General features: G+C 41.5%; 1 protein-coding gene across 4 annotated transcripts in view; it reads left to right on the forward strand.

Annotated features, from left to right (window-relative positions):
• The window catches only part of KLHL5 (kelch like family member 5), a 128,035-nt gene extending 116,102 nt beyond the window's left edge, over window positions 1-11,933 (forward strand). For all 4 annotated transcript variants that reach the window (XM_069744589.1, XM_069744590.1, XM_069744591.1 and 1 more), the window contains one exon: window positions 6,335-11,933. In XM_069744589.1, coding sequence (XP_069600690.1) covers window positions 6,335-6,391 — 57 coding nt within the window. In that variant the 3' untranslated portion in view covers window positions 6,392-11,933. The remainder of the gene's footprint in view (window positions 1-6,334) is intronic.
• Window positions 11,934-16,062: the final 4,129 nt, after the last annotated feature.

Below are 16,062 nucleotides of genomic sequence, written 5' to 3' on the forward strand. Positions count from 1 at the left end.
GACTTTTACACACATGGCAATGCCAAATATATTTTTTATTATTTAGATTTAGATTTTTGTATTACAGGAAAAGGGAGGCAATTAAAACTTTTTTTTATATATATTTTTTATTTTTATTAGACTTCATAGGGGACTTGAACCTTTTAGCATCTATAAGGCTGATCTGTTGCAATCAGGGCCGACTGTGACAGCAGCAGTGACTTTTATGTGTCAGTTGTATACAGTAATTTGCGAAAGTATTAATCACCCTTAGCATTTTTCATGTTTTGAGATCTTTAACCCCTTTACCCCCAAGGGTGGTTTGCACGTTATGGAGCGGGCCAATTTTTACAATTCTGACCACTGTCCCTTTATGAGGTTATAACTCTGGAACGCTTCAACGGATCCCGGTGATTCTGACATTGTTTTCTCGAGACATATTGTACTTCATGATAGTGGTAAAATTGCTTTGATATTACCTGCGTTTATTTGTGAAAAAAATGGAAATTTGGCGAAAATTTTGAAAAGGGTTAAAAGTTGACCAGCACTTTCTCATTTTTACAACACCATTTTTTTTAGGGACCACATATCATTTGAAGTCATTTTGAGGGGTCTATATGATAGAAAATACCCAAGTGTGACACCATTCTAAAAACTGCACCTCTCAAGTTGCTCAAAACCACATTCAAGAAGTTTATTAACCCTTCAGGTGTTTCACAGGAATTTTTGGAATGTTTAAATAAAAATGAACATTTAACTTTTTTTCACCAAAAATTTACTTCAGCTCCAATTTGTTTTATTTTACCAAGGATAACAGGAGAAAATGGACCCCAAACGTTGTTGTACAATTTGTCCTGAGTACGCCGATACCCGACATGTGGGGGTAAACCACTGTTTGGGCGCATGACAGAGCTCGGAAGCGAAGGAGCGCCATTTGATTTTTCAACGCAAAATTGACTGGAATTGAGATGGGACGCCATGTTGCGTTTGGAGAGCCACTGATGAGCCTAAGCATTGAAACCCCCCACAAGTGACACCATTTTGGAAAGTAGACCCACTAAGGAACTTATCTAGAGGTGTGGTGAGCACTTTGACCCACCAAGTGCTTCACAGAAGTTTATAATGCAGAACCGTAAAAATAAAAAATCATTTTTTTTTTCACAAAAAATATCTTTTCGCCCCCAATTTTTTATTTTCCCAAGGGTAAGAGAAGAAATTGGACCCCAAAAGTTGTTGTACAATTTGTCCCGAGTACGCTGATACCCCATATGTGGGTGTAAACCACTGTTTGGGCGCATGGGAGAGCTCGGAAGGGAAGGAGCGCCATTTGACTTTTCAATGCAAAATTGACAGGAATTGAGATGGGACGCCATGTTGCGTTTGGAGAGCCACTGATGTGCCTAAACATTGAAACCCCCCACAAGTGACACCATTTTGGAAAGTAGACCCACTAAGGAACTTATCTAGATGTGTGGTGAGCACTTTGACCCACCAAGGGCTTCACAGAAGTTTATAATGCAGAGCCGTAAAAATAAAACAAACATTTTTTTCCACAAAAATTATTTTTTAGCCCCCCGTTTTGTATTTTCCCGAGGGTAACAGGAGAAATTGGACCCCAAAAGTTGTTGTCCAATTTGTCCTGAGTGCGCTGATACCCCATATGTGGGGGGGGGGGGACCCACCGTTTGGGCACATGGGAGGGCTCGGAAGGGAAGGAGCGCCATTTGGAATGCAGACTTAGATGGAATGGTCTGCAGGCGTCACATTGCGTTTGCAGAGCCCCTAATGTACCTAAACAGTAGAAACCCCCCACAAGTGACACCATTTTGGAAAGTAGACCCCCTAAGGAACTCATCTAGATATGATGTGAGAGCTTTGAACCCCTAAGTGTTTCACTACAGTTTATAACGCAGAGCCGCGCCAATAAAAAATATTTTTTTTTCTACAAAAATTATTTTTTAGCCCCCAGTTTTGTATTTTTCCAAGGGTAACAGGAGAAATTGGACCCTAAATATTGTTGTCCAATTTGTCCTGAGTACGCTGATACCCGATATGTGGGGGGGAAACTACCGTTTGAGTGCATGGCAGAGCTCGGAAGGGAAGGAGCATCATTTGGAATGCAGACTTAGATGGATTGGTCTGCAGGCGTCACATTGCGTTTGCAGAGCCCCATATGTACCTAAACAGTAGAAACCCCCCACAAGTGACCCCATATTGGAAACTAGACCCCCCAAGGAACTTATCTAGATGTGTTGTGAGAACTTTGAATCCCCAAGTGTTTCGCTACAGTTTATATCGCAGAGCCGTGAAAATAAAAAATCCTTTTTTTCCTACAAAAATTATTTTTTAGCCCTCAGTTTTGTATTTTCCCAAGAGTAACAGGAGAAATTGGACCCCAAAAAAGTTGTTGTCCAATTTGTCCTGAGTACGCTGATACCCCATATGTTGGGGGTAAACCCCTGTTTGGGCACACGGGAGAGCTCGGAAGGGAAGGAGCACTGTTTTACTTTTTCAACGCAGAATTGGCTGGAATTGAGATAGGACGCCATGTCGCGTTTGGAGAGCCCCTGATGTGCCTAAACAGTGGAAACCCCCCAATTATAACTGAAACCCTAATCCAAACACACCCCTAACCCTAATCCCAACAGTAACCCTAACCACACCCCTAACCCTAATCCCAACCCTATTCCCAACCGTAAATGTAATCCAAACCCTAATCCTAACTTTAGCCCCAACCCTAACTGTAGCCCTAACCCTAGCCCTAACCCTAGCCCTAATGGGAGAATGGAAATAAATACATTTTTTAAATTTTTTAATTTTTCCCTAACTAAGGGGGTGATGAAGGGGGGTTTGATTTACTTTTATAGCGAGTTTTTTTAGCGGATTTTTATGATTGGCAGCCGTCACACACTGAAAGACGATTTTTATTGCAAAAAATATTTTTTGCGTTACCACATTTTGAGAGCTATAATTTTTCCATATTTTGGTCCACAGAGTCATGTGAGGTCTTGTTTTTTTGCGGGACGAGTTGACGTTTTTATTGGTTACATTTTCGGGCACGTGACATTTTTTGATCGCTTTTTATTCCAATTTTTGTGAGGAAGATGACCAAAAACCAGCTATTCATGAATTTCTTTTGGGGGAGGCGTTTATACCGTTCTGCGTTTGGTAAAATTGATAAAGCAGGTTTATTCTTCGGGTCAGTACGATTACAGCAACACCTCATTTATATCATTTTTTTTATGTTTTGGCGCTTTTATACAATAAAAACTATTTTACAGAAAAAATAATTATTTTTGCACCGTTTTATTCTCAGGACTATAACTTTTTTATTTTTTTGCTGATGATGCTGTATGGCGGCTCGTTTTTTGCGGGACAAGATGACGTTTTCAGCGGTACCATGGTTATTTATATCTGTCTTTTTGATCGCGTGTTATTCCACTTTTTGTTCGGCGGTATGATAATAAAGCGTTGTTTTTTGCCTCGTTTTTTTTTTTTTTTTCTTACGGTGTTTACTGAAGGGGTTAACTAGTGGGCCAGTTTTATGGGTTGGGTCGTTACGGATGCGATACTAAATATGTGTACTTTTATTGTTTTTTTTATTTTTATTTAGATGAAATGTATTTATGGGAATAATATATATATTTTTTTTCATTATTTAGGAATATTTTTTTTTACACATTTGGAAATTTTTTTTTTTACTTTATTTTGTCCCAGGGGGGGACATCACAGATCAATGATCTGACAGTTTGCATAGCACTCTGTCAGATCACTGATCTGACTTACAGTGCTGCAGGCTTCACAGTGCCTGCTCTGAGCAGGCTCTGTGAAGCCACCTCCCTCCCTGCAGGACCCGGATGCCGCGGCCATCTTGGATCCGGGGCTGGAGCAGGCAGGAAGGAAGGGAGGTAAGACCCTTGCAGCAACGCGATCACATCGCGTTGCTGCGGGGGGCTCAGAGAAGCCCGCAGGGAGCCACCTCCCTGCGGGGAGCTCCCCTGTACCGCCGGCACATCGCGATCATCTTTGATCGCGGTGTGCCAGGGGTTAATGTGCCGGGGGCGGTCCGTGACCGCTCCTGGCACATAGTGCCGGATGTCAGCAGCGATAGGCAGCTGACACCCGTGAGCGCGGCCGATCGCGCTGGACGTACTATTCCGTCCTTGGGAAGTAGGGCCCACCCCACATGGACGGAATAGTACGTCCATTGGCAGAAAGGGCTTAAAACCTGGAATTTTACTGGTGATTTTTTTTTATTGTATATGCATGTTCATGTTAAAAAAAAAAAAAAAAAAAAAACACATTTGGATTTCTTTCTTTTGTGAAGCAAACAGATAGGACAAGATATCGGATAACTTCTCTGTGCATAATTAGTCACCCCCCGAAAGTCAGTACTTTGTAGAGCCTCCCTTTGCAGCAATTACAGCTGCAAGGCGCTTTGGATAAGTCTCTATGAGCTTTCCACACCTTGCCACTGGAAGTTTTGCCCATTCCTCAAGACAAAACTGCTCCAGCTCCTTCAAGTTAGATTGTTTCCTCTGGTGAACAGCAATCTTCAAGTCTGACCACAGATTCTTGTTGGAAGGTGAACCTCCGTCACAGTCTCAAATCACTGACAGACTGAAACAGGTTTTGCTCAAGAATATCCCTGTAATTCGCACCAGCCATCTTTCTCTCAACTTGGACCATTTTTCCCTGTCCCTGCAGCCGAAAAACACATCCTCACGACATGATGCTGCCACCACCATGTATCACTTTGGGGATGGTGTTGTTTGGATCATGAGCTGTGTGGGTTTGGCGCCAGTCATAACATTTACGTTTGATGGCCAAAAAGTTCAATTTTGGTCTCAGCTGACCAGAGCACCTTCCTTCATACATTTGCAGAGTCTCCGACTTGTCTTTTGGCAAACTCAAAATGAGCCTTACAATTTTTGTGTGTAAGTAAAGGCTTTTTTCTGCCCACTCTTCCATAAAGGCCACCTCTATGGAGTGTACGGCTTATTGTGGTCGTATGGACAGATACTCCAGTCTGTGCTTGGGAATTCTGCATCTCCTTCAGGGTTACCTTTGGTCTCTGTGCTGCCTCTCTGATTAATGTCCTCCTTGCCCGGGCTAAGTTTTGGTGGGCGGCCCTTTCTTGGCAAGTTTGTTGTGGTACCATGTTGTATCCATTTGATGATAATTGGATTTGATGCTCTTCCAGGGGATAAAAAGAGATTGGCATATTTTTTTATAACTCAATCCCTGACTTGTTCTTCTCAACGACTTTGTGACTTGTTTGGAGATCTCCTTGGTCTTCAGGGTTTTTGGTTAGTGCGGCCTTTAAGAAAGGTAAAGTATATATACTGACAGACCACGTGATACTTAGATTCCACACAGGGGGACATCCTCTCAGTAAGCATGTGACTTATAAAGGTAATTGCTTGCACCAGAAATGCTTAGGGGTTTCATAGCAAAAGGGGTGAATACATATGCACATGCCAATTTTTAGTTATTTGATCCCATAAATTAATTTCATGTCTATATTTTTCTCACTTCACTTCACCAACTTAGACTATTTAGTGCTGATACATCACACACAAATCGGATTACAAAAATATTTAAACACAGGTTGTGATGTGACAAAATAGGTAAAAAGCCAAGGGGGCGAATACTTTCAAAAGCCGCTGTAAGCCAGCTGGCAACTGTGTTGTGTGGAGTGTGCTCAGCCTACGTGTACGATGGTCATTGCCAAAGGGTTCATTTTTAAGTTACCGTAAATTGTGCAATGTTCTAGATACCCTTACTACTAATCATGTTTAGGGGTATGTGCACACATTGCAGATTTGCCTGCAGAATTTTCTGCACGGAGCATCTCTTGGCAGAATCTGCAGGTCAAAATCTGCACTTTTTTTTTTTTTTGCGGATTCTGTGTAGATTTCATCCGTTTTTACCCCTGCGTATTTCTATAATGGAATGGGTGCAGAAACGCAGATCTGCAGAAAGAATTTACATGGTACTTAAAATAATCCGCTGCGGATTCCATGCGGAAAATTCCGCACCATTGGAACAGCATTTTGTTTTTCCCATTGATTTACATTGTACTGTAAATGACTTGCAGATCTGCAGCGAATCTGCGCGGAAAAAACGTTGCGGATCCGCAGCAAATCTGCAACGTGTGCACATAGCCCTAATGTGAATTGGAGGAAAGATTATAAAAATAGTAAAAGTGGTTTATTTACCCATCATACAGAGACCAATTAAAGGGGTTGTCCACTACTTTTCTTTTTATACAGAGGGCGACTCGTGCCTTATTTTACGAGTAGTTTTGTCTCCTAATCGGCAGATTAACATGAATTTCTCTTTGCTCTTTCAGGTTGCCCCTTTGTGTCTTGGCAGAGCCGGGGCTTGTGTCGTCACAGTGAGACTATAGCCTACAAGCTTTCTGTGTCATCTGCACAGACGTTCACATTCCCAAAGAGTAACGCAGCCATGACTTATGTGAAGGACACTCGGCTTTATTGTGAAGGGTTAAAGGCTGCTACTATTATTTATCACGTGCTATATCGCTCCACCTGCAAACCTGATAGATGTTGATCATTTATCTATGAGAGAGTATTTAACTCATTATATTGGACCAACATGTAAGAAGCAGAAATACGTTTATTTACTAATTTTACGGGGGCATTTGCAGGGCAAACTCTGTAACCGGTCAGGTATTCGTCCATCAGATGTAGGACATTGAAGGATTATGTTGTCTCTTATCTATACAATCACATGCGAAGCCATCGCTTATTGCCGAATCAAAGCAGGTGCAATCGGGGCTCCTGGAGGTTTCTTGGGGCCCTTATTAAGGGTGTGATCTCCGGATGTTATATGGAATCCATTTTTAAAAGAGACAAAAAGATGAAGAGTGAAGAATGAAGACTGAAGCAAAAAGTTTTCTCTTGTTGTTTGTGTCCAGACTTGTGGCCTGGTGATGTTAAATGTTTGTTTGCCTTTATTTGACCAAAGTTTTTTTGTTTGTTTTTTTACATTCTTAATATGTGATTTTTGCAGAACAGTGTTTTATAAGATATATGGTATGTAAATCAACTCTCCTCCAGAAGAGAAAAAAAATGCCGGCCGTAAACTGAAAGCAGAGCACAGCGGTGACGTCACCGCTGTGCTGTGCTTTCACTTTACAGCCGGCAGTCAGTGAGTGCGGGAAGCAGACGGCAAGGGACAGACACCGGAAGGTAAGTATGTAGTGTTTGGTTTTTTTTACGCTGGTAACCAGGGTAAACATCGGGTTACTAAGCGCGGTCCTGCGCTTAGTAACCCGATGTTTACCCTGGTTACCCGGGGACCTCGGCATCGTTGGTCGCTGGAGAGCTGTCTGTGTGACAGCTCTCCAGCGACCACACTACGACTTACCAACGATCACGGCCAGGTCGTATCGCTGGTCGTGATCGTTGGTAAATCGTATTGTGTGACGGTACCCTTAGAGAACACACGAGTGGTTGGCCGGGCCTCGCGTTCCAGTGTATAGGAGAGCCTGTAGAAATAGCGATTTTTCAGCCAACAATTATCTGCCTATAGTCACTGTCTGACTCTTTCACGACCATTGAAATATGACTAAGAATATAAACCAAACCAATATCCTCAAAAAAAAGAGATGCCCATTTGCAGAAAGGGTTCAAGCACCTTAGAGTACTGGTTAGTTGTGGCCTTTGTTTTTGGGTCTAGGGCAGTGAAGTTATTCCTAGTGAAGACAGCCAGTGGGTGTAGTGAGTTCATTAACAAAATGTGTAATAAATGTGTGAATGAAACCCACCATATGGTGAATGAAGCCAGCAAAAAGTTGGTAAAGTATGGTTGGTATGCCAAGTTCATTCAATCTAACCCCAATAAGCCAAATAAAGATGAAGGTCCCGACACCAAAGGGTTAGGATCTTCTCTAAAATAGGCTGAGCACCTGACTAGGTCTCGCGGATTAAACCTTTGGATCATGCACTATAGTGGATATTTCTAAAGACAGATATCAATCTACAAATATGATATAGTCTCACAATAATAGATCAAATTTCTGTATATGGTGATATTTAAGGATATATTTTGTGTATGTATAGTGTGTGAAAAGGTAAGCATGCCAGTATGATTCTCTAAAACAGTTATACTATTGAATAGTAGCGCACCCACTACTACTCCCCTTCCTCTATCCAAAAATTCCAGACAAGTGGCTGATGAGAAGGGATTTCTTGTTGATTTAGTAGAACTCCTTTAATGTTGAACAAAAAAAAAAATCTGTCACCAGGATTTTGCTACCTAATTTGAGATCAGCATAATGCAGGGGCAGACCCCCTGATTTCAGCAATGTATCACTTACTGGGTTGCTTGTTATAGTTTTTATATAATTACTGTTTTATCTGCAGGAGATTATCACTAGAGGACTATTAAATTGCCGCCAAGTAGTCAAACCACGCCCTCCACACTGATAGGCAGCTTTCTGCCTATGCACAGTGTATGCAGAAAGCAGCCAATCAGGGATGTGGGCGGAGTTATACAGCTCTCCGCATGTAGAGAACTACTAGATCTGTAGCTGCTAAACAGTTTTGTTTTTACCAAAACTGCAGCACTACAGTAAGTGACACATCCCTAGAATCAGTCTCTAGCCATACATGATGCTGCTCTCAGATAGGGTAGCAAAAACCTGGTGATGGATTCCATTTAATATTGGGTATTGGCCTAGCTCTACACATTCCAAAATTAAATACCAAAGTTGTTCTAAAATTTGCTAAATGTAATGTTTTTCAGGGAATATTCCGATATACTATGTTACTATGTATGTGGAAAGACATTGTTGATTTGTCTGCTAATCGTAAGTAGGAAAAGAATAGGGATTTTACAGTTCTTGCATTATGTCTGTGTTCCTTTAGAGATCATGAAGTGGCTTACTCATGACACTTTAAATGAGAAATAAAAGGCAGATAATTATGGGGTAATTTTCATGTTTAAGATGTATAGTATGCATGGGTAAAGATTAGGTAGCATGGGATAGAGCAGAAGGTTTATCATGTAATGATTGGGAATTGCTACAGAGGAAGGTGATGTCTAATATTATTTAATAAGATTAGATGAATCCTCATGTATGTGTATGAAGAAGATTAATGGAAGTAGAAGCACCACGTTATATAAGGCCCAATTACAACGTATGGCAGATAACGTACGCTGGGTGATCTCAACCTTCAGCGCACCTCTTGTAAGCGGTTCCATCAACTGGCCTATGACGTCAGATGAGCTTCCTTTACTGATTCTCTATAAAACCACCTTCCTCCTTCTCTGTTTTGTATAGCAATTATAGAATTTTCCTTTAATTTCTCTTCCCTAGCCTCTCCATTGTTAATGCAAAATAGCGCCTAACAAAATAAATATATCTGACACAAAGTCTTATAATTTACCGCATTTTTCGGACTATAAGATGCATTGGGCCATAAGATGCACCCCAAATTTTCAGAAGGAAAATAGGGGGAAAAAATTGTCAAATGGGGATCCATCTTACAGTACGAATTCAGCTTGGTGGGTGGGGGGGGGGGGGGGGGGAGGGAATCGGCAGCAATGGTGGAGCATGGTCACAGGGGGTGTTTGGTGGTCCAGTGATATGACTCCCATCCCAGACTGGTGTGGCAGGTTTGGTGGTGCTGAGATTCTGCCAAAATATTCTGAAAGCCTGGAGCCCCCCGAACATCCATTGCTGTGATGCGGTGGTGTCTGGGAAATCCCATTCCAGGCTGGTGCGGCAGGTTCGCAGTGCTCTGTGGTGCAGGGGCTCCGCTGGCATTTTGTGAAAGCCCCCTGCACATCCATTACTGCGATGTGGTGGCCTCCGGGAAAATGGCTGCTGTGGGCGGTGCATGCTCAGATTGAGATCTTGGCAACGAGATCTCTGGTGCCGAGATCTCGTCTCCCGAGATCTTAGGACGAGATCTTGTTGCTGAGATCTCCATCTGAGCATTCGCCGCCCCCGACGGCCATTTTCCCAGAGGCCACCACATTGCAATAATGGATGTGCGGGGGGCTCCGGGCTTTCACAGAGCACTGCCCAACCTGCCGCACCAGCCTGGGAAGGGAGTATGATCATCGCACTGCAGCGCCGGACCGCCGTAGAATTGCCCGACTCCTGCTGCCGCTACACTTGTAAGTATATTCGACTATAAGACGCACCCCCATTTTCCCTAAAAAATTTTGTGGGAAAAAAGTGTGTCTTATAGTCCAAAAAATACGGTATGTGGAAATGTCATTCTCTGCACTTTTTAAAAATGTCTGCCATTCAATTGAGAAATGCCAGACGTATCTGTGGAAGTCTGGCTGATGAGTCCCATCAATCGTCAAAATGAAGACGCTGAAGAGCTCAGCTGAGAATACTCTTTCTCTAAGACTAAAGACTGTCTTAATAATCTGTCGGTCTTTAGTCTCGGAGGATAAGAGGGCTATGCTCCTTTATTTTAGCAATGTGTTGGGATCTCAGCACCTGGACCTCCACCTTTCAAAACTCCTGTCTATATGCACTAGAGACCTCCCCTGTACACATAAGATGAAAGTCAGTGGAATCTGTTGACCTTTTGATTGGAATGGGGGCCTCTCTTTTCACCTTACATATAATGTCAGGTTAGAGCAGTGTTCCCCAACTCCGGTCCTTAAGAGCCACCAACAGGTCATGTTTTCAAGATGTCCTTTGTATTGCACAGGTGATAATTGCATCACCTGGACAGGCAAGGATTCCATCACCTGTGCAATACTAAGGAAATCCTGAAAACATGACCTGTTGGTGGCTCTTGAGGACCCGGAGTTGGGGAACACTGGGTTAGAGAAATGGACGATTGGAATTTCAATGACTAATCCTTTTGTTTTCAGTGGAGATAAGCCACTAACAGAGGTCTTGGTTAATGGTAGCCACTTTCTCTTCTCTCCCAATTCAAAACACCTGAGCGCTTGGCCTTGACATGCACTCATGTGTATGGGGCATTCGGGGGACTTGACTTTTGTGCTCAGAGAACAGCGATTTCTTGTGTATTGCAAACTCTACTTTTTAAAGGGAATCTGACACCTCATTTTGGCCCCATAAAGTGTGGCCACCACCATTAGGGGCTTATCTACAGCATTCTGTAATGCTGTAGATAAGTCCCCGATGTAACCTGAAAGATAAGAAAAACAAGTTAGATTATACTCACCCATTGGCGGTCTGGTGCTGGGCGGTCCGGTGCTGTCCGGTCCGATGGGCTTCGCAGGTCCGGGTCCGGCGCCTCCGATCTTCATGCGATGACGTCATCCTCCTCTGCCGGAGCAGAATAGGGCATAGCTTAAAGGGGGTGCCAAGTAGCCTCGTGCCTGCAGGAGACCAAATGCCACATAAAAAGGTCACGGGTTTGCGAATAGAACATGGGTAAATGAGGATGTCTTCGAAAAGATAACTTTCTATAGAAAAGCTACCATCTTCACCCCACTTCTAGTAAAATATATTTATAGTTGTTTTTTTTTTTATTGTCGAATTGCTTAAATTACATTTTGGTCGCTATCCCTCCAGCATTTTCACATTTCTCCTCTATTGTATTATTTTTTTTATTATTACGCAACTGTTCAACATGAAACTTTTTGGAGTGGCTAAAAGATGTGCATTTTATAGTACTTTATCAGCGCTTTTGTATGGTAATCTTGTATTGCACTGTGTGCCTTCCTCTGTCATTACACACAGCTTTGGCCTTATTATAATGACTTTCTCTTGCAAATTCAATACAACATCCTAAATACTATTCCTTTTGTTTAATTCGTGCACTGGTTCTTTTTGCATTTTTGACAGTGTTATGTTTCATGCTTTTTTTTTTTCCTTATGTGCAATATCCTCTGATGTTCTGTGCTACTTCTTTTTATATAACTGCATTTTCACACATTTGTATTAGGAAATGATATATGGAAATAAAACCTTTTATGCACTTTGATTTGTCTGTTCTTTATAAACAATTTGATATTCCGTCGTTAGTTACTGTGTTTCCTTAACCCTTGAGCACATGAAAGTAATTTTTTACATTTTAAATAGAGGTTTGAAATTTACCAAACTCAGTGAAAAACATGAAGTGCAAAACCATATGCAAGTAATATTGTGGCTGATAGGTGTCAAAAGGTTTTTTTGACATGTGCTTGATGGATGCCAAAAAGAACAAAAGCGGGTTGACATTTTTTTTTTACACTACATCTGAATGACATGGCCACAGCAGACTGCTCTTTTTTATTCAGAAGCACACTCTTTTGGTCAGTGTTGGATGAATTGGGGCCTATTTAATGTATAAGTGCAGGTATAATTAGTACATGATAAAGAGTTGATTACCCAAAAAATAAGTGGGGTAAAATTATGTTCTGTAATCTGGGCAAGAAAAACTAAAATGGGAGGAATATAACTAAGCAACAGATATGTTCTGTAATCTGGGCAAGAAAAACTAAAATGGGATGAATATAGCTAAGCAACAGATATGTTCTGTAATCTGGGCAAGACAAACTAAAATGGGATGAATATAACTAAGCAACAGACTTGTGTTGAAAAAGACTTGGGTATACTAATAGATCACAGGCTGCACATGAGTCAACAGTGGGATGCAGCAGCAAAAAAGGCAAACACAGTTCTAGGATGTATTAAGAGAAGCATAGAGTATAGTTCACTACTTGGTTTAAGCCAAAAGTACCAATACCTGGTTTAAAAACCGTATCACTGTGCTTGATTGGCCAGCAAACTCGCCTGACCTTAACCCCATAGAGAATCTATGGGGTATTGTCAAGAGGAAGATGATAGACACCAGACCCAACAATGCAGATGAGCTGAAGGCTGCTATCAAAGCAACCTGTGCTTCCATAACACCTGAGCAGTACCACAGACTGATCGCCTCCATGCCCGGTTCCGGGGCTCCTTTTGCAGTAACTGATACAAAAGGAACCCAGACCAAGTATTGAGTGTATTTACTAAACATATGTTTCAGTAGGCCAACATTTTGGATTTTAAAATCATTTTTCAAGCTGGTGTTATAAAGTATTCTAATTTACTGAGATAATTAAGATACTGACTTTTGGGTTTTCATTGGCTGTAAGCCATAATCATCAACGTTAACCCCTTTACCCCCATGGGTGGTTTGCACGTTAATGACCAGGCCAATTTTTACAATTCTGACCACTGTCCCTTTATGAGGTTATAACTCTGTAACGCTTCAACGGATCCCAGTGATTCTGACATTGTTTTCTCGTGACATATTGTACTTCATGATAGTGGTAAAAATTATTTGATAGTACCTGCGTTTATTTGTGAAAAAAAAACGGAAATTTGGCAAAAATTATGAAAATTTCGCAATTTTCCAACTTTGAATTTTTATGCAATTAAATCACAGAGATATGTCACACAAAATACTTAATAAGTAACATTTCCCACATGTCTACTTTACATCAGCACAATTTTGGAACCAAAATTTTTTTTTTGTTAGGGAGTTATAAGGGTTAAAAGTTGACCAGCAATTTCTCATTTTTACAACACCATTTTTTTTTAGGGACCACATCTCATTTGAAGTCATTTTGAGGGGTCTATATGATAGAAAATACCCAAGTGTGACACCATTCTAAAAACTGCACCCCTCATGGTGCTCAAAACCATATTCAAGAAGTTTATTAACCCTTCTGGTGCTTCACAGGAATTTTTGGAATGTTTAAATAAAAATGAACATTTAACTTTTTTTCACAAAAAATTTACTTCAGCTCCAATTTGTTTTATTTTACCAAGGGTAACAGGAGAAAATGGACCCCAAAAGTTGTTGTACAATTTGTCCTGAGTACGCTGATACCCCATATGTGGGGGTAAACCACTGTTTGGGCGCATGGGAGAGCTCGGAAGGGAAGGAGCGCCGTTTGACTTTTCAATGCAAAATTGACAGGAATTGAGATGGGACGCCATGTTGCGTTTGGAGAGCCACTGATGTGCCTAAACATTGAAACCCCCCACAAGTGACACCATTTTGGAAAGTAGACCCCCTAAGGAACTTATCTAGATGTGTTTGAGGGCTTTGACCCACCAAGGGCTTCACAGAAGTTTATAATGCAGAGCTGTAAAAATAAAACAAAAATTGTTTCCCACAAAAATTATTTTTTTAGCCCCCAGTTTTGTATTTTCCCGAGGGTAACAGGAGAAATTGGACCCCAAAATTTGTTGTCCAATTTGTCCTGAGTACGCTGATACCCCATATGTGAGGGGAACCACTGTATGGGCGCATGGGAGGGCTCGGAAGGGAAGGAGTGCCATTTGGGATGCAGACTTAGATGGAATAGTCTGCAGGCGTCACATTGCGTTTGCAGAGCCCCTAATGTACCTAAACAGTAGAAACCCCCCACAAGTTACCCCATATTGGAAACTAGACCCCCCCAGGGAGCTCATCTAGATGTATTGTGAGAACTTTGAACCCCCAAGTGTTTCACGCAGAGCCGTGAAAATAAAAAATCTTTTTTTTCCCACAAAAATTATTTTTTAGCCCCCAGTTTTTTATTTTCCCAAGGGTAACAGGAGAAATTGGACCCCAAAAGTTGTTGTCCTATTTGTCCTGAGTACGCTGATACCCCATATGTTGGGGTAAACTCCTGTTTGGGCACACGGGAGAGCTTGGAAGGGAAGGAGCACTGTTTTACTTTTTCAACGCAGAATTGGCTGGAATTGAGATCGGACGCCATGTCGTGTTTGGAGAGCCCCTGATGTGCCTAAACAGTGGAAACCCCCCAATTATAACTGAAGCCCTAATCCAAACACACCCCTAACCCTAATTCCAACGGTAACCCTAACCACACCCCTAACCCTAATCCCAACCCTATTCCCAAATGTAATCTAAACCCTAACCCTTACTTTAGCCCCAACCCTAACCCCTATCCCTAACCCTAGCCCTAACCCTAGCCCTAATGAGAAAATGGAAATAAATACATTTTTTTAATTTTTCCCTAACTAAGGGGGTGATGAAGGGGGTTTGATTTACTTTTATAGCGAGTTTTTTAGCGGATTTTTATGATTGGCAGCCGTCACACAGTGAAAGACGCTTTTTATTGCAAAAAATATTTTTTGCGTTACCACATTTTGAGAGCTATAATTTTTCCATATTTTGGTCCACAGAGTCATGTGAGGTCTTGTTTTTTGCGGGACGAGTTGACGTTTTTATTGGTAACATTTTCGGGCACGTGCCATTTTTTGATCGCTTTTTATTCCGATTTTTGTGAGGAAGAATGATCAAAAACCAGCTATTCGTGAATTTCTTTTGGGGGAGGCGTTTATACCGTTCAGCGTTTGGCAAAATTGCTAAAGCAGTTTTATTCTTTGGGTCAGTACGATTACAGCGATACCTCATTTATATTATTTTTTTATGTTTTGGCGCTTTTATACGATAAAAACTATTTTTTATAGAAAAAATAATTATTTTGGCATCGCTTTATTCTGAGGACTATGACTTTTTTATTTTTTTGGTGATCATGCTGTATGGCGGCTCGTTTTTTGCGGGACAAGATGACGTTTTCAGCGGTACCATGTTTATTTATATCCGTCTTTTTGATCGCGTTATTCCACTTTTTGTTCGGCGGGATGATAATAAAGCGTTTTTTGCCTCGTTTTTTTTTTTCTTACGGTGTTTACTGAAGGGGTTAACTAGTGGGCCAGTTTTATAGGTCGGGTTGTTACGGACGCGGCGATACTAAATATGTGCACTTTTACTGTTTTTTTTTTTTTATTTAGATGAAAAAATGTATTTATGGGAATATTTTTTTTTTTCATTATTTAGGAATTTTTTTTTTTTTTTTTACAAATTTTGGAATTTTTTTATTTTACTTTTTTACTTTGTCCCGGGGGGGACATCACAGATCGGTGATCTGACAGTTTGCACAGCACTCTGTCAGATCACCGATCTGACATGCAGCACTGCAGGCTTCACAGTGCCTGCTCTGAGCAGGCTCTGTGAAGCCACCTCCTTCCCTGCAGGACCCGGATCCGCGGCCATCTTGGATCCGGGTCTGGAACAGGCAGGGAGGGAGGTAAGACCCTCGCAGCAACGCGATCACATCGCGTTG

Source organism: Ranitomeya imitator, chromosome 1, assembly GCF_032444005.1.
Source record: "Ranitomeya imitator isolate aRanImi1 chromosome 1, aRanImi1.pri, whole genome shotgun sequence".
Classification (NCBI taxonomy): domain Eukaryota; kingdom Metazoa; phylum Chordata; class Amphibia; order Anura; family Dendrobatidae; genus Ranitomeya; species Ranitomeya imitator.